Source organism: Lytechinus pictus, chromosome 2, assembly GCF_037042905.1.
Source record: "Lytechinus pictus isolate F3 Inbred chromosome 2, Lp3.0, whole genome shotgun sequence".
Classification (NCBI taxonomy): domain Eukaryota; kingdom Metazoa; phylum Echinodermata; class Echinoidea; order Temnopleuroida; family Toxopneustidae; genus Lytechinus; species Lytechinus pictus.
The window spans coordinates 53,340,194-53,363,446 of NC_087246.1; the positions used below are offsets into that span (position 1 = coordinate 53,340,194).

The following is a 23,253-nucleotide window of genomic DNA, read 5'->3' on the forward strand; positions in this document are numbered from 1 at the left end:
TGCCTTCCTTTTTCTACAAACCGAAATGGCTCTGAGGGTTCTCCTGGTGTTGAGTCAGAGGCCGGGGATTCCAATATTGAAATGTACTTCTAAAAGGCGGGAAAACCCCTGGTGATTGAGTAAATTAATACGGGCCCATGCAAGATAAGGTGTGCTGATACATAATATGCAGAATTAGTATATACATAATTTAAAGATTGATTGACTGTTACACTTCTCTGGTCTTAATCGATTCGACGAAAGATGTCCAGTGATATATGAAACTTTGAAATACAAAATACAGTTTTGCCCTTGAACATGTTGTAAAAGACACTCATTCTCAATCTATCTCATCTCTCATATATAATGTTGTATTTAGATTTTTTTTTCTTTCTCTCTCTCTTTCTTTCTTTCTTTCTTTCCTCCTTTCTTTCTTTCTTTCTTTCTTTCTTTCTTTCTTTCTTTCTTTCTTTCTTTCTTTCTTTCTTTCTTTCTTTCTTTCTTTCTTTCTTTCTTTCTTTCTTTCTTTCTTTCTTTCTTTCTTTCTTTCTTTCTTTCTTTCTTTCTTTCTTTCTTTCTTTCTTTCTTTCTTTCTTTCTTTCTTTCTTTCTTTCTTTCTGTTTCATCCCTCTTCTTTCTCTCTTTCTCTCTTCCTCCTCTCTCAACCACAACCTCATCCCACCCGTACATGCGTCATCATCTTGAACCTGAAATTTCTTCACCACCCTTCTTCAAATGACATCTTCATCATCTCCCTTTCTTCATCGATCGCGCACTTTCTATTAAAAAAAAAAAGATGAGAAATCTCTCAAAATGAAAATAAGATACCCACATAAAATGAACAATTACATAAAACAAAAGGTCAGATGCTTTTCTTTGTCTAGTTTATATAATGATATACGCCGTTCTTGATATGAATTTATGTAAATTCTTTGGATTTAAAAATAATGAATTCGTTTATTTTTAGGTTTATTCTTACCCATGCATGCATGTGAGAAAATCATCAAAAAAATGAGGAAATTTGACTTCGATGAGATTTAAATGGTATTCTCTTTACTTCGGTATTTTAGTTTCATGTGCTTTTATCATTATTATCTGTTTTTATATGTCGTTCCCATCGGTCGACGGTATCAACTTACCCCTGTATTGATTCCTGTATTATAACCATGAAGATTCGTGTAGGTATCCATGCATGGTAGATCATTAATTTTGTCTAAATCTAATCTCAAATACATACTAATTTTTACCGCCTTCTATTCCTCTTTAGCACACATTCCTTAAGCTGAAAAGTACATTACCACGAACAATACAGGTAATCAAGTATCGCCCCTATAAAAAGAGGAAGAAATGTGTAACTAATTAGTAAGATTTTATTTGGTGTGTCGGCTAAACAAAGTCCCGATAGTAATCAGCTGGTGAATTTGTCAAATAGTCGTGCAAGATTTGAATTCCTACATCAACCTGCACTATCCATGGCATGCAATAATATATTTTAATGTATTTCTTCATCTCGAGTATAGCTCATTTTATAGCTTTTAAAACCACTATATCTCGTTATATCAACAGCGTTAGGTGGCTGTATGATTAAGTTTAATTGGTTGTTTTGTCAACAACCTAAAATGCAATAACATTGCTGAATTTTCATTTTCTGTATTAATGGAAAAAAAAACCAGCCAGATATTCATGGAAATTAGGTGGAATAGAACGTTAGAATGTGAGAATAGATTGATAAAGACTTTGTCCGATCCATGAAAATTTGTGAAAGATATATAGCAGCCCCAACCCCCATTGGGCATGATGGGACGCCAGTGTAGGTTTTTAAATGGAGTTTTGAGAAGATAATACATGTGCATGTCTAACGAATCGACTGTGTACTTATATCCATCTTAGCTCGCATATTACTTTCTTTTATTTCTATTTGATTAATCGCTTGATTGTAATTCAGTTTTTTACACATTTTCAGTAATCAAAATAATGAACTTAGCTGAATGGACGTGTTTTAAAAAGACGCCTTTTGGGTCACAAGTTCCATGGAATAACGAAGAGGGATATTTTAACCAATAAACAAAACAAATTGTTATTTTTGCTATATGATACATTTACACTCATGAATGACTTCGTATTGATCCTTTCTCTTGTTCATGTTGTTTTGAATATACTGTGATTTACTGTGGCAGTAAAAAAATTAGATGAACAGTCATAGCAAAACTGAATCAGTAATCAATACACACTTTGAATTAACGTGTGCGTATATAACTATAATTACTATAGGCGAAGAATTTATCGATTGCCCTTTTTTTTGTTTACGAGTTACGACCACGTCTTGTTTCTCCGAAATGTCGACTCATCCTTTTTATCGTCTGGTAAAAACCTATATGGTTTTTATGTCTTTGATAACCTATTTATTTTACACGCTGATTCATGAAGTTGCAAACACAAATATTGACATGGTAACGTTTACTCGTTCTTTCCGCTATCATGGTTATGTCTTCCTAACTTGTGTCTTTTGGGTATCCTTGTGATTCATAGGTTTATACCACATTTCACATTTGGTATCTATTTTCTTTTCTGCATCTTTCCTCATTTCCTTCATCGTTTATTGTTATCTTGTCGTTTGCTTATTCTATGTTTGTGTTTGGATAGATGTCGGTTGTAGATCGATGTATGATGTGTGTGTTGGAGGTGGGCGTATAGGCCTACTCAGATTGGGATCCGATGCATGATGTGTTACTGAAGCCGCAAAACTGGTCCCTATTTTATGAGGCCCATTAGGCGGAAAGACCTTTATATAAATTAAATGTATATCATAATTAAAATACACATCTTTACCAGTTTCTATCTCTCTCTCTCTCTTTCCCACTCTTTCTGTCTCTCACTCTCTTTCTATCGATACAACCCCTCTCTGTACCCATCTCTTCTATCTTAATTCATCAATTGGGGCTCTGCTGAAGACAGTGCCGGGAGACAGTGACACCAGGGGCCCGTTGCAGAAAGAGTTGCAATCAAACGCAACTCTAAAAATCATGCGCAATTTGATTTTCATCCAATCAACAGTGCGTATTTTGGACTTGCGATTGATTTTTTGACTTGCGTATAAACGCAACTCTTTCTGCAACGGACCCCAGACCATATAACATCATCAATAATTCTTAGCAGATTTTTCAAGTGGAGGCCGACATTGTTAAACAAAAATACATCAATGATAGTTTGGACAGCATGTTGAAGTCCTTGTGGGATCTCTGTTCCATCGAGGTTCCATCCTCAAATTATCTTCAGAGATAAAGATGTTGAGGACCCTGCATGATCTGCGGCCATGTTTATCCGATATTTCCGTCGAGATCATTGGAGATGCCCCTTTAAAAATCACCAACCGTTCAAAACAAGAAGACGACAAAAAATGAACTAAAAATGATTATTAAATCTTGTATATCACTTTATTTTTAGCATGTGTTTCTGTATTTGATTAATTGGAAACATAAGACCACAGTAATCATAATATAGTACATAAAAATACGAAGAATAATAACATTACAAATTGTGTAACATATAACCCACATGAATATAAACAACTAGTACAAAATAATCAAAATGCAGGGGCCAGCTATCATCCGCAAAGTGCTTTAAAGAATAGCAGCCAGGAGAGAGGGGCTACATGAAAACCATAAGAATGAGGACGAATAGCATAAATAGAAAACTAAACTTCTTTGTTCGACCTCCCCCCCCCCCCTTCCCCGCGATGCGGCTTGTGATTACTTCAACCATACCATTTGTGTCTGGAGATCTGTTGACGAAGAGCGGTTCCCAGACGTAAATAATCAATTCTGATTGATACACGTCTGTCCAAACAAGGCAAGCCAACTCCATCAACTACACGCACGTTTATCATGAGTGCCTTCAACGTCTGAACGTTTGCCCGATTAAAGTCACTTGCTCATGAAATTGAAATAAAATAACTTGTTTATAGATATTGCTCATTCAAAAATATACACGTCCTCTGATGACACGGATATAGGTGTGTGCACTGCGCGTTTCACTGCCCTTTCTGAAAACAGATTCCATCCCAGTACTCAACAGAGTAGGGTCGAGGGGTAGGTGCACCAAATTTTTGTAAAAACCTACATTTTTTCTGCTACCCCCCAGAAAATCCCAAGTATGCATTTCCATTAGATCATCCGTGAAAGCAATTATTTTTTACATGCTACATCGATCGTTTTGCTTTCTCGCGTACATAAAAACTTTCTTAATCGAAATCCCTTTTTGATGATTTTTTTGTGTGTGTCAGCGTCAAACTTGTTTAAATCAAGTTTTTGTTAAGGTGGACTTGCCCTTTGACTTTTCCTCTGTCAAAATCTATCTGTCAATTTAACAATGTTTTACGTTATTGTTACAGGGAACTGCATTCAAACAAGTAATCTAGTTTTATCTAGTTATCTGCATCAATAATACCAACTTTATAGGCATATTATTATTATCAATGATTGATAAATTATAAAGTCTTTGGTCTATAGATGCCAATTTGGTGTCTATAAGTACATTGTTTCCTGGATATAATGAGAGAAAATTTGAACATTACTCTGGTAAAATGCCTCGTTATCATTCTTATGTGTGCATAGAGGCGACTGTCCTTCATCTCTTCATCTAACCCGAATAGATAATAATATTTGGATAACATGATACCATGTGCTATTTTAATGTTTGCTATGTTCTAAAGCACTCGAATGCTGCAATAAACCTAAAGGTCATTCTATAAATGTACATCGCTAGTAGGTTTCGTTTTGGTTTGAAATGTGGAACTTCTGACAATGTCCAAGATAAATTATATGACAGAGGCATGATTCCATATCGGTCAACTTCATGATGTAATATACGTTATGCATTTGTGGGGGGGGGGGGGGGTACATGAGTTTAAAAAAAAATAAAGGGGGGGGGGAGAAAGGACCATTGATAGATTAACAGTATACGAAGAAGCTATTGGAATCAAAAGTTGAAAGGGGCATAGGTTCAGCGCTTGCCCACGGTTTTAATGTTGAAAGGGGCGCAAAATTGGCACTTGCCCCATAAGTGTTTTTGGGGGGTTGTTTTTTAAGATACGCCACTGTGTTCTCAAAACGTCATGGAAATGAACGAATTCACCTTTAATATAAGGCTAATCAAAATCTTGAGGAATGCGGAATTGCATCTTTATTTCGGATCATAAGTTTCCCTTTTTTTTTATTTTATCAAGCAAAGACCCAGAGTCTCATCAAAGCTGATACTGTTAATTGACAAACCCAATAACCCCTGGATGGAGAGTGGTAAATATAGATAAACATTCCACGAAGTAACATTAGAACCCCAAAAGGGACATGCACTAAGGAACATTAGAACCTCAACGGGGCCATATCCACTAGACCATGGAACCTCTGCAGCCAACAGTTATTGATAATATTGATCTTAGTGACTCAATAAAATGCCACTGAAATCTCAGAGGAGCCGCAATGGCGGCCATGATGCACGATCAAAGATGCTCGCCATCGGCCGCCTGAGAATTCGTTGCCATCTTTTGTTCTCTATTTATTGTCTCTTCGAGTTTCACGGCCACAAATAAACCATGATAAAACTAAATAATGGCTCAGTTTGCCTCACATACAAAACACATATCCGAGACCCGTTTCATAAAGACTTACAAGTATGATAATTTTGCCATTTTCATTGTAACTTTCATGGAATCCTGCGTGTGGTTGGCTGCTGAGTCCTGTTACCATGGTTACCGTGGTAGTTATAATGGTGGCAAAGTTACAATAATTGTTTGTCATTATGAAAGGGGGTCCCTGGTCAGTTGTTATCATTTGTCTCACAAAACGTGTGTAAAGAGGAGTACATGAGGGTCGTTATTTGCCGCTGTCTGTCTGTGATTGTTTTTAGAATTGGGTAATAACATGCATTTAGAGTCTGGCGCCGCTTGACCCTAGAATGAAAACATTGTTACCTTAGTAACGGAACCATGGATAAATCATTGCTATAGGCTGGTCATTTTTGGGTCTAGTGTTCAAGTATTTGATCACGAATAAGAATGGAATATATCCATTATTACATTTTCTATATATCAAATTCCAATGAATCTCAGCGGATATACATGATATTCATTTGGTGTAATGAAGGAATTTAATTATCAGTATTTTGCGAGTGATCTAGATACCCCTCCCATTTCTTCCATTTTTAAAATGTATATTTTTTATTGCATCGTATTTCTACCGAAGATGATATATACCTTGAATAGCAGACTTAGGCCTATTTGACAACTTTTATTCGCTTGGTCCTGTATACCCAATTTCTTTTCAAGAAATTTGCTAAATTAGATAAAGCTTATGTGTTAGTAATTATTTTGTAAGGTTTTGCTTGCATGCTTTGCAATTATTTTGTCAGATTTTTGCTCTAGATCTTAAACCTCGGCATATAGTTGTCGAATTAATTTGCTTCGACGTTCATGACCCAGGGATCAGATACGTAAAACAGTATACAACCTATAGTAAAACTGTATGCAGTATATTATATATAAACAAATGCAAAAGCACATGAGGCATCATATCTATTTTTTAACTCTGGTCTGCTATGCAGACTCTGAATGGCTCGTGAGGTGGGATTTCAACGCGCGAAGCGCGCTGCTGCTGGTTTGCAAAGCAAACCAGCCTGAATGGGCGAGATAAGCGAGCCATCTGCAGCCACAGTAGACCTAGTCTGCTATGCAGACTCCTTAAATCAGCTGTGATACACACACTGCAGATGTGGGTCTACATTTGTAGACTAAGTTGACACTAAAACCACGGGGGGGGGGGGTTGAATCAACCCCCTCTACATTTTCCGCTACCATTCCGCAGCGCGAAATTTTTTGACCGCGCCGAATGCTGACTTTTTACTTTGCAGTCTTGTGCATCTTTTTTTTTCATTTTCAAACCGGGATTTTTTTTCATTACTAATTGTTCGCAATGGTATAAAGAATATATACACCCCAAATAAGCATTCTAAGAGCCTTTTGATGAATTTGCACAAAAAGTACAATTTACGCATAAATTAACATACTAGATTCATATTTAAAAAAATAGTGGGGGTGTTGATTCAACCCTCCCCCGATTTTTTAACACCCAGAAAGCCCGGCCTGATCAGCACCAGCTCCAAATGCACGACTTATTTATGACTAACGATGATGGCGATATTTCGAATGGAATTTTGTCAGGTTTGCGCATAAATTCTCTTCACAGGTCAGTATCAGAAACCTCAAGTCGTAACCCAAATTAGACTCATGATGCTAAACTACGATAAAATTAAGTATTGGAACATATCATTTGTCGTTACAAATTTTGTATATTGACTCAATATATAAACAAATTGGAGTATGCACAATCGCATTAAATATGCTATTTAAAAAGTACTTAAAACAAGCGTCCGTCCGGCGGCGAAGGGTAAATTGCCAATTCGTCCACTCACCATGATAGTCTACCTTCATTTAGTCTAATGCCATTCCGTCCATCAACATTTCGTCTAACAACCATTTGGTCCAATCATCACTTCGTCTACTCACCAGTCCGTCTATGACCATTTCGTCTCATACCCAGTTGGTCTAATATGATTCGCTTTATTTTCATTCATTTTGTCCAATTAACACTTAGTCTAATTAGACCAAATCATATATGGACTAAATGGCTATTGGACCAACTGGTTATTAGGCGAAATGGTGAGTGGACGACCTGGCAATTAGACCATGTGGATATTGGTTGAACGGAATGATAGTAGACGAGTTGACAATTGGACGAATTGGCATTGGACCAAATAAAAATAAACCCCCTATTAGGGGGGACTGTGTGAAATAAAACTGGCGATTGATTTATTATTCTTAATTTTGTTTATTCATTTTCTTCACCCGTCGCTTTTGCCCATTCCCCTGAAAGTGGCGCCCAAAACACGTGTCACCTTGACCTCCCTATACGTGCTCCGATTGAAACGAAATTTCATTTCATTTCGTTTATTTTCCATTTTCAACAATTACAGTTTGTTTTGTACATTTTGACATATAAATATCAAAATGTATTTCAAGTATCCCTGTACAAAAATTATATTCAAGATTATTACAAATCAGGTGAATGGAGAAGGCTGCTAAAAAGCGGAGCTTGTAGAGTGCAGCCTCCTAATAAATTGATATTTTGCATGATGTTATGAACATGACATGGCAGTCTTGGAATTCATTGACAGTTTTCGTAATTTAATTTCCACATGTTTGCATAAGAAAAGCAATAACAAAAAAGTAAAACTACATACGGTAGGCTATCACCAACACAGTAAAAGAACGTTCTATGCTCACCCCGAAGCTTTGAAAAGGGTTAACTAGTTATATTAAAATCTTTCTGGCTTTTTAGTCTTGGGTTAGATGATCGAGGCTAGAATATTTTGAAATGCACTTGTGCACTGGAAGGAATGTTGTATTCGGGATTATATTGACACGCAATATAAGAGTTTGGTTGCAAAGGGGGTTAGGTCCACTTTGGACCGTTCCGAGAAAAACCATGTTTTTTTAATTCTCACTTATTGCAATATTCTTATGAGTAACTAAATTGTCATGATGTACTATCCTATCATGTGTACATAAAATTGGGTATAAAAGAAATCTAACTGTCTTAAATTTGTTTCTATATATTAAAAAAAAGATTAGCATTGTGGACCTAACCCCTTTTGCAAGCAAACTGAAATGAATCCAATCTCTTTTGCCACTTTTATCAATGTTTTCGTTTAAACTTCAAATCTTCTTTGGTATCATCAGAGCGACTAAAAATTTAGATATTTTGAGACAGAAAACAATAAAATTTATTAAAAATGTACCGAACCCCTTTTGACAAATGAACTCTTCAGAAGAATTTGGTTGCAAAAGGGGTTACATCCACTCCAAGAAAATCATTTTTTTAATTCTCCCATATTGCACTATTTCTACGCGATACTAAATTTTCATGATACCCTACCATGAGAACATAAAATTGGGTATGAAAGAAATCTACCTGTCTTCATATTTTTTTCAATTTTCTTTTCCCAAAATAATCTGTGTGGACCTACCCCTTTTGCAACCAAACTGAAATGGACCTAACCCCTTTTGAAAAAAAAAAGATTTTTCTTTGCCATTTTAGTTCATTTTTTAATGGGAATTTCAACTTTTCTTTGGTATCATCTTATAGAGCTACTAAAAATGTTTACATTAAGAGAAAAAAAAATCAAATTGGATGAAAAATGGACCTAACCCCCTTTGCAAGTGAGCTCTTCATATGTATATTGTGATCTTCGATGTTCACACGACTCTTTTACTTTTATCCTTTACCCAAGTTGATCTATATAGCCTACTAAATCCAACTGATTATTAGGGTCCTACATGTAGTCACGTGCCAATGACCCATATTCATCCACATGATTTTATCCAGCTATCCAGCCTATTTACAACAGGAATTAAGGCAATTCAATCGAGCCAATTTTTTTTAAATAGCTGATTGACAACTGAAAGTGTATGAATATGATTGGAGGGTAACTTCTAAACTTCCTTGCCCAATTGGGAAGAAATATCACTAACTTTGAAACTACTGTATATGGCTGGCGGAAGAATTTAGGGCTATTTTACTGTTTCAGGCCAGGAGATATATATCTTCATAATTATTTTAAAATGAGCCGTCGTGGTAACCTTAATTTTCTTGTCAGATATATATCCTATCTACATATTCGACCCTCTAATTTCACCCGTTTCTTTTTTATGTGCCATTTTAACACACGAGTCGACCACTCGACCTCGTTTTACCCTGCATTTTCCGCCCCCTTCTCTCCTCGCCTATATTTCCATCTACCCATATCGTTTGGTTTGGTCACATGACCATGGCCATCAGCTGACCAGCGCAACATCATGTGATACCGGTATTACCGCATTGTGTGATCATTTCGCACTAGGCTTATGACTACGGTAACATCGCGCCGCGCCGGCAGCAATTTTCTCAACCCTTTTCACCTTTTTTAAACTTCTCGAAATGGCTTCTTCTTGGAAAATCAGTGTTTTTGTGATATTTGTTGTTTCCCAGTTATTTGCAAATGTAGCGTTAGCGGCATATGCACCAGATGAAGTCACAAATCTTCCGGGTTTGAAGACGCAGCCGAGCTTTCGTCACTACTCGGGTTACTTGAATGCATCGGGACAGGACCGGCTGCATTACTGGTGAGTGTTCGGTATAAATTAACTAGGGCTAGGCCTAGCTCGACGATCGACCAGATCCAGACGCCGTTGTTGTTGTTTCATTTTCGTTGTTCATTCATATAAAGCATATTTACGCCATATTTGATTCATTAAGATTCTTGCTCTTTATAAAAAGAATATCTTGAGTATTATTTTACAACTTATACAAGTTTTAATGTTGTTAGTGTCGGTTTGTTTCTTAATTTTGGGGAGTGTGAGTCTAATCTGGACCAAATAACAAAAGCGCAGACACCCTTTTCAGTGTTTTTGCCAGACAGGTGCTGAAAATTGCGCACTCTGTCTACTAGTATTATTCAAGTTATCATTCAATAACGAAGAAATATAACCCGACCTTAATTTTTTTTTTACTGACATAACTTTATGCTTAAGACAGTTGTACTTGTAGATCTGCTTGAGGGATTATTCCTTCAAGGTTCAATGTTAGATCTTTGCTGGAAATATAAACACAACAATACTTTGGTTAAAATTTTGTCAAGTATTAGTTTGTCGTTCCTTTCCTCCAAAAATCAAAATAAGTGCAATCTTTAACCATTAGACTTTTAGAGTGAGTCCGATAATATATTCGACTGTCAGTTTATTATTTATGATTATTCTTCTTTGAATAATTGTGAAAATAAGTATTATGGACACAAAAAAATGAACTTATCACTACCACTACCAACTACCAGGCACTCAGTCATGAACTTACTCAAAGGGTAAGGAACTGAATCACAAAATCAAGTCGGCTGTTGAACGGGCCGAGTCGAGCACCAACACAGCTAATACACGCGCGCCTATGGGAATCACAAGCTGTATGAAAAGCGCCTAAAATTACACTTTTTTTATGCATTAGCTAAAACAAAGTAATAGAAAGTGAAAAACATTACAATCAGACCATTTCCCTAGAAAATCGTTACAAGAAATTTAGAAAATTTGTGAGAAAAAAAATCACAAAACCGGTTGGACAACTCTGCCTGTGGTCCGAGATGTCCCAAAGTCCGAGTTGTCCCGACCCCAAGCAACTAGTTCGATCGTCATTCCAGGGTTCTGACAGTCTCAAAATCACTGATTTTGTGACTGATAGTGATACTGTATCTTCATGTTCTCATACCTATATCTTCACGTGTTATACATGTAGATGCTCCGGAAACAAAGATACATTGTATTGTATTGCGATTGCGATGTTTTAGAATCAGCAATGACCTTTTTAACATGTGAAGATATACATTATAGGTATAAAGTATATTTATATGTCTTCTTTATTATATTTGAATGTATTTGTTTATTACGAGTATTGGAAATAAATGAAATTAAAGTGCAAGGAGTGACAGATGCAATACTGCATTGCTATACCAAGCAAGACATTTTCTTTTGCGACTGAAGACGACATGATTTCTCCCCATCATCGTAATTCTCCTATCTGATCCTAATCCAACAATGTTATGAAGCCTCACTCCTGCTTCATTGAATGATTTTATCACTTTTATCTGATGATAAAATCTTCTTGCAGTTGCTTAATCTCTGATGAAATTCCATTGTTGCTCTGAAAAGATCTGTCCCAATTTCTAATGCTTGGACTGGATATGCTATGGTATCTCAATAAAAAATCAAACAACTAAAAAAAAAAAAAAAAAGGATATTAACAGTCGCACGTTTATTGATTCAACAAAGTATTAAGAAAAAGGAATGTAGATGCAGCAAACATTGAAACATAAAAAATTAAGGTTAATTGTCACCTTATCATGGTAGGTCTAGATCTGGGCCCTGTCTTACAAAGAGTGTTACAATTGATCCAATCAATCGTAACTCTATGGAAATCCATCAGTGTCACAATTTTTTCTACAGGAAATTTGCAAAATGTCCTTTGTAAACAAAGGAAATCACACAAAATTGTTAAGAAATCAATTACTTTATGGATATACACTCATATCTAGAATTTTTTTTTAACAAACATGCATTTCATATTTTGACTTTGCTGGCTTTCCATAGTTACGATTGATCGGATCAATCGCAACTCTTTGTAAGACGGGCCCCAGGTTTATTTACTTAAACCTAACTCTGTGAAATCATAAAATCTAAGTTGAAAAAAAAATGGCCTGATTCCACCGTATACATGTACTGTCAACTCCATGTACTAGTACCCACCCTCTGAAAATGTCATTTTTAGTGTTTTAATGACTTAATATATTGGACCGTATGAAGTGCCAGATCCACTATATAGATCGTGCTCAAGGTGCTTTTAAAAATGATGAAGTAAATAAAAAAAAAAGAAATTGAGAAAGAATAGGTGTTCTTTGAAAGTTTCAGAAAGTTATTTTTTCAATGACTTCAGGAAGACTTTTCCATATATCTTAGAGGACGAGTAGACAAATTTCTTTCCTCCCAGGTTTTGGAAACTTTAGGTGTAACAAGAGAACTGGAAGTGGAGGAACATTTAAGGATCTTGAAGGGGTGTAGCTTTTACTTGATGAAATTAGGTTTTATGGTTGTTTGTTTTGTAATTTTGGTTGGTAGTAAGTAAAAAAAAAATTATCAGTGATTATGTGGGAAAATTTCTCATTGGACTATTTTTGGCTGCGAGTGGGTGTCATTGTTACATTGTATTTCTTTCTTTACACCTAATGGAATGAAAGCTCAAGTGCAAAAGAGTGGTACCTTATTTCATGATTCCAATCCTTATTATCATTCAGGAATTTTCTCATTATATTTCAGGTTTGTAGAATCGCAGAATGATCCAGCCAATGATCCTGTTGTCCTATGGATGAATGGAGGGCCAGGATGTAGCTCAATGGATGGCATGCTTTCCGAACTAGGACCATTTCATGTATGTATCATTCTTCTTCTTTAGACTCTAAACTTACAGTAGCTTTCATCACACCCACTCTTTATGGTTTATTATACAGTATCGGGTGCTGAAGTAGATTTTGATCCTGAAGTGGGAGAAAACAATTTACATTCAAATTTGCAGATTCATAATGACAAAAAAAAGTCCACAAACTTGATCCTTTTTTTTAAAACAAATAATTTCATTTCAGTGCATATTCAGTTTATATATTCAAGTTGTATTGCTGCCATATTGAATGTCTTTATACAAGAAGCCCTGCATTTTATTTAAAACCATGTTATAAAACTGATTTAAATGCATTTCATGTGTATTTTTGGGGGTTTTTTTCAGGTAAACTCTGATGGTCAGACGTTATATATGAATAAATACAGCTGGAATAAGGTTGCAAATGTCATCTTTCTGGAAGCACCAGCTGGTGTCGGCTACTCCTATAATCCTACCAAGGAATATGCTACTGATGATGATAAGGTAACATGTATAGAAATGACTAAAACTATCTAAAGCAGTATGAAAATTCAATGACTATTTTAAATATTTTGATGGACAACTTTGGTACTTCAAACTATTATCCAAGAATGACAATGAATGATATTTTTTTATATAAATGCAATTCTACTTGAAAATAAAGCAGCAGTTTCAAAAGTTGTTGCAAATGTGACTGATTGATTATCTCTACAATGATGGCAAGATAGCCCTATTACATCATTGGCAACGGTGGGATCTAGCGTACATTTAATCCTGTAAAATAGCTTTTAATTCAATTATCTCGAAATTTATTTCTGACCACTGAAATTCTTAAGTGGTGGTGATTTGATTCAATATAATGCATGGCAAGTAATTTATTATTTATTGATCTGTTTTCCATTTAGGGGTAATCAGCCTTGTCTTTCTCTTTGCTCTTTTTTGTTGTTGCTGTGTTTACTTCTTTCACTTGTACTTTGTTTGTTAAACTTTTGTCTCTCTGCTATTCCCTCGTTCTCTAGGTATCCATGGGTAATTATCTTGCTCTCCAGAGTTTCTTCAAGAAGTTCCCAGAGTATGCTTCCAATGATTTCTATGTGACGGGTGAAAGCTACGGGGGCATCTATGTGCCTACACTCACACATAGGATCCTCAATGGCAATGCTACCATTAATATGAAGGTAAGGAGGGAGGGGGCTTATTAGCCCCCCTTACCATTTCTATTCTCTCTTTTTTTTTCTTTTCCTGTGCCCCGTTGCATAAAAGTTACTGTCATGGTAACTCTGCCTTCCAATGGTAACTACCATGGTAACATGGTCCAACAGCCAATCAAAATCAAGGATTTCATGAAAGATACCATTGGTGGCAAAGTTACTATGATAGTAACTGTTATGCAATATGGCCCAGGTGGGTATTTTCTATATAAACATGAATTGTCAAGGAGAAAAGATTGAAACATATATATACTTCCCTGTTCATATTACTCAATCTTATTCTTGATTTATCATTCACCCCCCTTTAGTCTACCCCTATTTATACTTTTTTTTTCTTTTCTCTCATCGTGGTCAGTTCTCCCTTCATAATGACAATAATATAGTATTCAAGAATTGCTATGCCTTTATCATTGCACTTTGTATTCACTCAGTAATAGGTAACCTTTACATATAAAATCATACAGAATAAAGGGGCATTATGTCCCAAACTGTTTCTGTCACCTCTCAGACTATTTATAAATCTCTTACACTACAGTACCAAGAGATTTAGGTTTTGGAGGATTCTGCAAGATCATATCCATACTTATTTTTCTAATTCCAACAGGTCTAAGATGGTAACTTAGGGGTGGGAAATTAATCATTCAAGAAAGTTGTAGATAATATGATTAAATTTCATGAATGAAAATTATCGTGAAATAGCCATCTTTCAGTACTTTGAACTCTTTTCAACAAAATAGTGAAACAAAAAGGATAGAGGATAGTTGTGATTCTTTTCAGAGTCCACGTACCAATTGAAATATACTAAAAAACATGTTTTCCTTTTCCAATTACCAATGGGAAAGAAATTAATATACATTTATTGTTACAGGACATTATTTTTGATCATTTTTTTTCTTTATACTCATTGACTTTTATTGGAATCTTTATTTTATTTTACACAGGGATTTGCCGTTGGCAATGGTATAACTAATTTCACCACAAACTCTGATTCTCTGGTCTATTTTGCCTACTACCATGGACTTATTGGTCTTGAGTAAGTTTCATTCTATTCAAAATAATTCATTCTACGGCTATGATTGCCTGTTTTAATGATACTGTAGTTCTATAATGCTCTATTTAAACTCACCATTCTTTCTTGTTTTCAAGGACTACTTGTGTGTAATGAGTTATAAGAATTAAGTACTTGTGAACTGTTTAAAGGTACTTAAACACACTCTAGTATGCATTTTTTAAAGGAAGTGAAATCGTATATTAACATAATTTTTGTAATGATCTTTCATCAAAATTAAAAAGAGACAAACATTATCATTGGCCGATACTCAAAATACCAAAAATTGTACCATATTAAGTCATGATACAAGTAGGCCTATTGTGCTAAAATCATTAGAATCATGGAAACTCAATAATACCAAACTCTGTTTACTTTGTATAGTTGTTTTGTACTTGACTCTTTTCCTTGTCTTAATGGTAAAAGAAATCATTGACTCTTATCAATTCTGAATAGTTTTTAAAAGTTTTATCACCAGTGATTGCATATAAATTGAGCATCTTCTGTAAGAACAGCAGATTCAACACAAATGCATTACGATCATAGTAAGCAAATTAAAGGACAAGTCCACCCCAACAAAAAAGTGGATTTGAATAAAAAGAGAAAAATCTAACGAGCATAACACTGAAAATTTCATCAAAATCGGATGTAAAATAAGAAAGTTATGACATTTTAAAGTTTTGCTTAATTTCTCAAAACGGTTATATGCACATCCTGGCTGGTATGCAAAAGAGGAGACTATGATGTCATCCACTCACTATTTCTTTTGTATTTTATTATATGAAATATTCTAATTTGGTCCTCATTATCAAGAGATACAACGATTAATTCCTCCATGAACATGTGGAATTAGCATTGTTTAATACTATATGGTTCAGTCAAGTTGGTCCTTATAGTCAAATCAATAAAAAATGAAATATTGTATAATTCAAACAATAGAAAAAAAAAGAAATAGTGAGTGATGGACATCATTGACTGACTCACCTAGTTGTGCATATCACTGTTTCGTGAAAAATAAGCGAAACTTTAAATTGTAATAACTTTCTTATTTTACATCCGATTTTGATGAAATTTTCAGCATTATGCTAGTTTAATTTTTCTCTATTTATCCAATTATTCATTTTCCTGGGGTGGACTTGACCTTTGAATTCAAATTTACCTGCCAACAAGCCACTCCAGTGTCAATGATTGTGATAATCAACCAAAAGCAATATCATTTAACTTGGATCTTGCTGTTTATAAATAAGAATGTTTATACACAACACATACTGTATTGACTGCTGTTGATTAATTTTGAATTATTTGCTTTGCTTGTTCATTTATATTTATATTCAATTTCTTTCGAAATTATATAGATTTTTTTCAATATTACTGTCACATTCTGTCCAGTATTTTCTATTCCTTTCAGTTTATCAGTTGCTTGTTATCATTTCATTAGTCGCTTCATTCTAGTTTATGTGATGTAGCAAATAAATTTGATTGAGGCCTGGATCCCGTTGCATAAAAGTTAACTATTTATAGTAAGTTTGCCATCCAGTGGTAATTGCCATGGTAACAATGCTAATCAGCCAATCAGAATCAAGGATTTCAGGGAGGTTACCATTCGATGGCAAAGTTACTATAATAGCAACTTTTATGCGACAGGGCCAAGGTGCTAGAGGATTGTAACACTGAGTGATTCATTGTTATTTGGTTCTATTGTATCATTCTACACATTCATGCATTTATGTTTTATGTGATAAATTTGGTAAGAAAACAAATAATGTTATGATTCTTTTAAATACCGGTTACTTCTATTTGAAAACGTTGACAGGTCTGACTAATGTCATCCTCATGTTTCCTTGTTTTTTTTTTCAGTCTGTGGAAGAGCTTGAACAAAAGGTGTTGTGATGGGACGTATTGTGTCTTTTCCCAATCTACTGATATAGAATGCCAGACACTTGTAAGTAGAAACATATTTTAGCAGGTTACCGTAAAAGCAAAACAAAAACAACACCCCAAATAGAGACTAGCACTGATTAACTTTGTGAAGTAACCTCAATGTTTTCAGTGCCTTTTTGTAAACATCCGAAAGTTCACTTCAATTCAATTCAATGTAATGTCCTTATTCTTCCATTTAACATTAATAAAACAAAGTCAATAATACATCAGCTACGATGGAGCTAATTACAAATTCCTGTGGCCATATCTCAAGCCCAGTGACACGACATTTGCTCCAGCGACAATTTCTTTGGGCATTATTTCGTCTAAGATGTAGGGTTAGGGTTGCAAGGGTGTTATGTAAGGTTTAGGGTTAGGTTTAGGATAGGGTATAGTGTTATATCCAGGGTTGAAGTTGGTCATTCCATTATTGTGTTGATTTTGCAGCGGGAGCAAAGGTCATAGAACTCTGAAGCCGTGTTGAACTCATTACTACCAAAATAGGGCTGGTGGTGTTTTTCATCATGCTCCTTAAAATTTTTTTTTAAAAATCAATTACTAAAATGATAACAGAAAAAAAATTATGACATCATCGCTTCATTACTCTATATAGACCTGTAGACACTGCTCAGTTTAAGTGAACAATGTTGTTAGGAATTATTATTAGTTTAACTGAATTTTTTTTATTTGAATCACCTAGGTTGCTGAAGCCCTCAACGTTGTCTATGACATTGGGCTGAATACCTACTCCCTCTACTTGGATTGTTACAATGGTCCGTCGTCTCTACAGAGCCCTCTGTTGACCAGATATCAGTTTGACATGATGCATGTCTTGGGTTATCTACCAAAGGCACCGCCTAAGTACTATCGGGTACGGTAATCTCGCATTGATGGTACTGCACCAATAAGGCCCGTATTTTAGTGTTGATCTTACTTTATTCATAATTCGATTGTGATGAAAAATTATATTTATTATTCCCAGAAAGTCAGTAAGTATTTTTTTGCTCCGCGATGTACAAAGGATTCAAACACGCAGATGATGCATTGAAAATGCCCGACAAAAGACAAAGAACAGCTGGAAGGTCTTTGTCAAAAATCGGTGAACATGAACAGCAGATTCGTCGTAAGTTTTGGAGCTGACAAACAGTTGCAAATATGTCATCTGTCCAGAGTCAAGGGCTAAACTGCTATTTTGATTCACCAAGATTTGACAAAGAAGACTTCGTGGATGTTCTGTGTACTGAGGGCCGGCATTTGTCAGTACACTTTCTCTGTTTTTTAATCATCTGTACATCGCTGTGTGAAAAATCCCTCCTGCTATTTTGAGTGTCAAACATACTCAGAGTTTTGACCTCTACAATTAAAGATACGTGTCACATTTAGTTACCCATAGTTGACGACAACTTTGGCCCATAGATAAAAAAAAGTAGATTTTGGAAATGAGCTTATGCACTTTGATATTCAGTACCTCATAAACAGTTAAAAACAGTTTGTTTTTAGAGGATAACATTATTTTCACATTGCTTCTCAATTTAGCGACAATGTTATTATTTTGGCCTAATTGTTAAAATGTTTCTCACTATCAATGTACATGTACGTGGGTGAAATGGTCACACAAATTTAAATGACTGATATTAATGTCAATGCACTTAATTTTACAATATAATACCAATAAGAGGATTTTGAGAGTTTTTTTTATAACCTTTTCTGAAAGTCCATTCGTTGAATACAAGGTACACCTTCAATTAGGTTAAAATACAGTAAGAGATTAAGGCTGATGGGAGTTAATTGCATATTGATGAGTTTAACCACTGCTATGAAATATGGTGTGAAGTGCACCTTTTAATCGCTTTTATTCTGTCTCTCTCCAGCCCATGTCTGCTATTTTGTCAAATAATAAAGTTGGTTTGGTACCACCATGCATCAACGTCACCGGAGTGACGGCCTATCTCAACCTTCCTAGTGTCAGGAAAGCTCTTCACATTGCCGACGAGGTCCCTTCATGGGAAGTCTGCAGGTAAGACTAACGTGGATAGCAGCAGAGCTGTCCAGTTGTCTGTTGACTTCACAAAGAGATGTGCAGCACCTTCCAAGAAATGTTGGAAATATGAAATTTTGTCTTTGTTAAGTTGGTAAACCCTTTTTTCGAAAGGGTATCACTCAGTGCAGAACTCCACATGAACCTTTTGGGGATTTGAAATTGAATTTAAATTCCTGATGGTATAAGGCCATAATTTCATAACTTAATCCCCTGATTGTATCTACATGTAGTTGTGCTTGATATAACAATTGCAGGGAACAATTTTTCTGATTTTGCATCATATTTTGGTATGTAATTTTTACCACTACACAGAATTTGTTGTGTGTAGCATGGTTTTTAACACAGTACTGTACAGAGCCTTGTTACCAGCATTGACCCTTCTACCCTTCAACTCAGACTGCTATTCAAACTTGAGAAGTAACATTTTTCCCTAAAACGCTTTACTATTTCTTTTTGATGACAGTGAACTCCCGTACACAACTGTCTACAAGACCATGTACTCCACCTACAAGGACATCCTGGCTAAATATCGAGGCTTGGTGTACAACGGAGACACGGACATGGCCTGCAACTTCCTAGGTGACGAATGGTTCGTCGAATCTCTCAACCTGAAGAAGAAGTCCGATAGAACCCCTTGGATGTTAGGAGATCAGATCGCGGGATTTGTGAAGGAGTTTGAAGGATTATCATTGGTGACCATCAAAGGGGCAGGTCACATGGTGCCACAGGAAAGACCAGCACAAGCTTTAAAAATGTTTACCTATTTCCTTCAGAATAAACCTTTGTGAGGCAAGATTAGGCAATACATTTCCAAAGATAGAAAGTAATTAAGTAAAGAAGGAGCTGCAATTAGAATTCAGCATTTTTTAAAGTCCCAAATGTTAGACTATTTTTTAATGGTAATTCATATGAACTCTTAACTTGTGTGATTCTTTCTTTGTAAGATTAAATGTTGGTTTTAAACACTGGAATTTGAAGCAGAAATTCAATCTTTTATTAGAATAATTGTGGTACACCAAAAATGTTTTTAAACTGCGTATGGTATCATGGTTTGCTGGCTGTTTACTTCGTCTTTGTCTTGATACATTCACTTTTGATGTTTTCCAGAATATTTTTCACAAAACCCTCACAACAGGGTTTTCAACAATGCATTGACATGTGTGTGAAATTTGATTTTCATGCTTCAATGATATGAGAGTGTTCATGTTTTGATGATGGTCTTGTGAAATGTGCCAGGAGGAGGGCTCAAGATGTCATTGCCAAGAAGTAGGTTCATGGTGGTGACTCTGCACCTACCTTGAGAAGAAAATTATTCCAAAGAGTTTGAGAGTTCGGTAATCTTATAAGCAAGAATTTTTATTTTGTGGTCCTTTTCAGGACCAACAATTGCCCAAGAAAGATACATGGTGTATAGTGAAACCTACCAGACTATTATCCTTCATCATGGAAACCTTCAGAGTCACAAGAGTTTTTGTTAACCAAATATTTTTACAAAGCTGTAGGTTTTAAATTGCCACCTTTACCAGACGAACAGCCAATCTTGACATTCAAATGGGTATTTATTCATTTTGTATTTTAATATTTGCAATATCTATGAAGTATATTGCAAGCAAAATATGAATAACTTCTCATTGATTATGTAGTTTGGCTAAGAAACAACAATATTTGCAATAATAAATCTTACATATATTTCAAGTGTATGTTTAAAGTTTATTGTCTCGAAGCAACTTTTAATGGGTTGTGTAATAATGACGGAGCTTTCAACAAGCTATGTTCTCATTCTGTCAAAGTTTGTATGTGCCAATCATATTTCATTGTATGTTGCAACCTGTGATGAATTATGTGCATTTTTTAAGTAGATAGGAAATTTTACTAACACCTACATGTGATATTTGTCTCGTTTGAATCATGAACAGTATATAGTTTTATAACCGCAACAGATATTATTGGACACCAAATTTTATCTCTATATATACTACTGACATTTGTATAGCAACCATCTGTCTATCCATAAACCAAACTTCAATCAAATTAAAGGAGATCTGGATCCCGTAACACAAAATTTAGCGATTAATCGTATGATTGGTTTTCACGATTGATTGTACATTGTAGTCACAATGGAATCAATCGTAGAAAAATGTTCTACGATCATTGCTAAGCTTTGTGTTACGGGCCCCTGTTCTGTGTTTCATGTTTATTTTCAAATGTTTGTTTTCTGCCTGGCCCAAGAGAGTATTTTGATTAGAAATTGATTGAGTGTAGTGCCGTCACTTAGATAGAGATTAAGCCACCTTGAAATTATTTTTGTATGTTATAATTTTTGTAGAGTTTTAAGATTCTCACTACCTCTCTGTACCTCTCCCAATTGCAATAGACCCAGAAAAATCCAATTATGCACAAATGTACTGGTTGTATATGAAGGTTAATGAAAACTTCAATTTAGACATGAATTACAGTCTATATTTAGGACGTCTTATGACAATCTTTCATCTATCATCCTGATTTAAAGGATAAATGTCTTACAGCACAGAAACATTTTGAGTTGGATAGCAACCCTTAATTGGTCGTGAGTCAGGGATTTAAATCCCCTTTTGGTTTTCTAGATTATTTGGGTCTTGCTGTGAGTCCTGTATCTTGGAATCTATTATTATGCCCATTTTCCAAGGATTTACCCCTGATGAATGAATACCGTGGAATTATTTTTTATATTCTAATAATGGAGGCAATTTTTTAAGAAGATAGATTTATTCAATGATCATCTCTTTTTTGTTTTTATCATAGAGTGAAAGCAGTCATGATTTTTTTTTTTTTTGGGGGGGGCATAAAATTAGAAGATAAATCATTGTTGTCAATTTTCCTTTCTTTGCTGTAATGTTTATTGATGAAATGGATAAGTAGAGGCTGTAGATAGTTGAAATGGGTTTACTACGTGTGAGTGTTGGATGTTATTTTTAAGTTATTCACCTGTGTAAGCCATAATCTATATTAAAATGCTCAATCAATTATAAAACCCAGATTTTATTGGATGAAATTTGACTCATTGTTAGTTGTCTGCTGCTTTGTATTATGTATGTCATAATTACCAAACACGAAATAGTTCTTGGATGAAATATTGTTAAAAGTATTATGATATGAAATTTGAAATATAAATCATGACAAATTGTGACTTGCCCTTTTACAGTGATGTTTCAGTCTATATTGCGATATATAAAAATAATGTTACCAAGTTACCAAATGATTGATTATTACTTACTGATGCTCATCAACAGCTTTTATTAAACCACTTTATATTATGCAAACCTTTTAATACATACTTGTATTTAGATAAATCTACCAGCAAACTGTCCTTGAATTGGCCATAATATTATATGTTTATATTTGACAAACTAAATAACTCATTTAGCATCCTTGAAGTTTATTGATGTAATGAAAGAATCGGAATGAAGTTTTAAGTGTAAGAGGATTATCATCTTGTTTCTTCATTTTACATTCTGATTTCTTTGCCATCATATGAAATAAACCATACCAGAGATAAATATCTTTTGAATGGGAATCTTTTTACATCTTACAAGTGCCATTTCAAACATTTTTAGAGCCGAATCGCCCTTAACGCCTGCATTATGCATTTGTCAAACTTCCAGAGGATATACAAGATGTATAAGACTCCAGTTTCATGAATGCTGTCATTGCTGACAAATTGTCATTGTTTAGGAAGGGGCGGGGGGGGGGGGGTATCTGTGTGGGGTGTGGGAGCATGTGTGAGGGCGTTAGTGTGGCTATATCTGTGTGAGGTGTGGGAGTTAGTGTGAGAGCATATGTGTGAGGGTGTTAGTGTTGGTGTAACTGTGTAAGGTGTGGGAGTTAGTGTGGGTCTGAGAGCATATGTATGAGGGCGTTGGTGTTGGTGTAACTGTATGGTGTGGGTGTGAGGGCGTTGGTGTTGGTGTAACTGTATGGTGTGGGAGTTAGTGTGGGTGTGAGAGCATATGTGTGAGGGTGTTAGTGTTGGTGTAT

At 35.2% G+C, this 23,253-nt stretch overlaps 1 protein-coding gene across 1 annotated transcript; it reads left to right on the top strand.

The window, feature by feature from the left end:
- The first annotated feature begins 9,860 nt into the window (after positions 1 to 9,860).
- On the top strand, positions 9,861 to 22,775 carry LOC129253985 (lysosomal protective protein-like). Its single transcript, XM_054892431.2, has 9 exons — positions 9,861 to 10,192; positions 12,923 to 13,034; positions 13,386 to 13,523; positions 14,039 to 14,197; positions 15,172 to 15,263; positions 17,136 to 17,220; positions 17,899 to 18,069; positions 19,070 to 19,215; positions 19,703 to 22,775. Exons 1-9 carry the CDS (start codon positions 10,008 to 10,010, stop codon positions 20,025 to 20,027), a joined length of 1,413 nt encoding a protein of 470 aa, XP_054748406.2. The 5' UTR covers positions 9,861 to 10,007; the 3' UTR covers positions 20,028 to 22,775.
- The last annotated feature ends 478 nt before the right edge of the window (positions 22,776 to 23,253 follow it).

What these genes read in the sequence shown, in the direction of transcription:
- LOC129253985 (XM_054892431.2), top strand. Translation starts at nt 10,008, where the DNA reads ATGGCTTCTTCTTGGAAAATCAGTGTTTTTGTGATATTTGTTGTTTCC. An exon ending in CATGGACTTATTGGTCTTGA is followed by an intron (nt 15,264 to 17,135) that starts GTAAGTTTCATT and finishes TTTTTTTTTCAG; the next exon opens with TCTGTGGAAGAGCTTGAACA. An exon ending in ATATAGAATGCCAGACACTT is followed by an intron (nt 17,221 to 17,898) that starts GTAAGTAGAAAC and finishes TGAATCACCTAG; the next exon opens with GTTGCTGAAGCCCTCAACGT.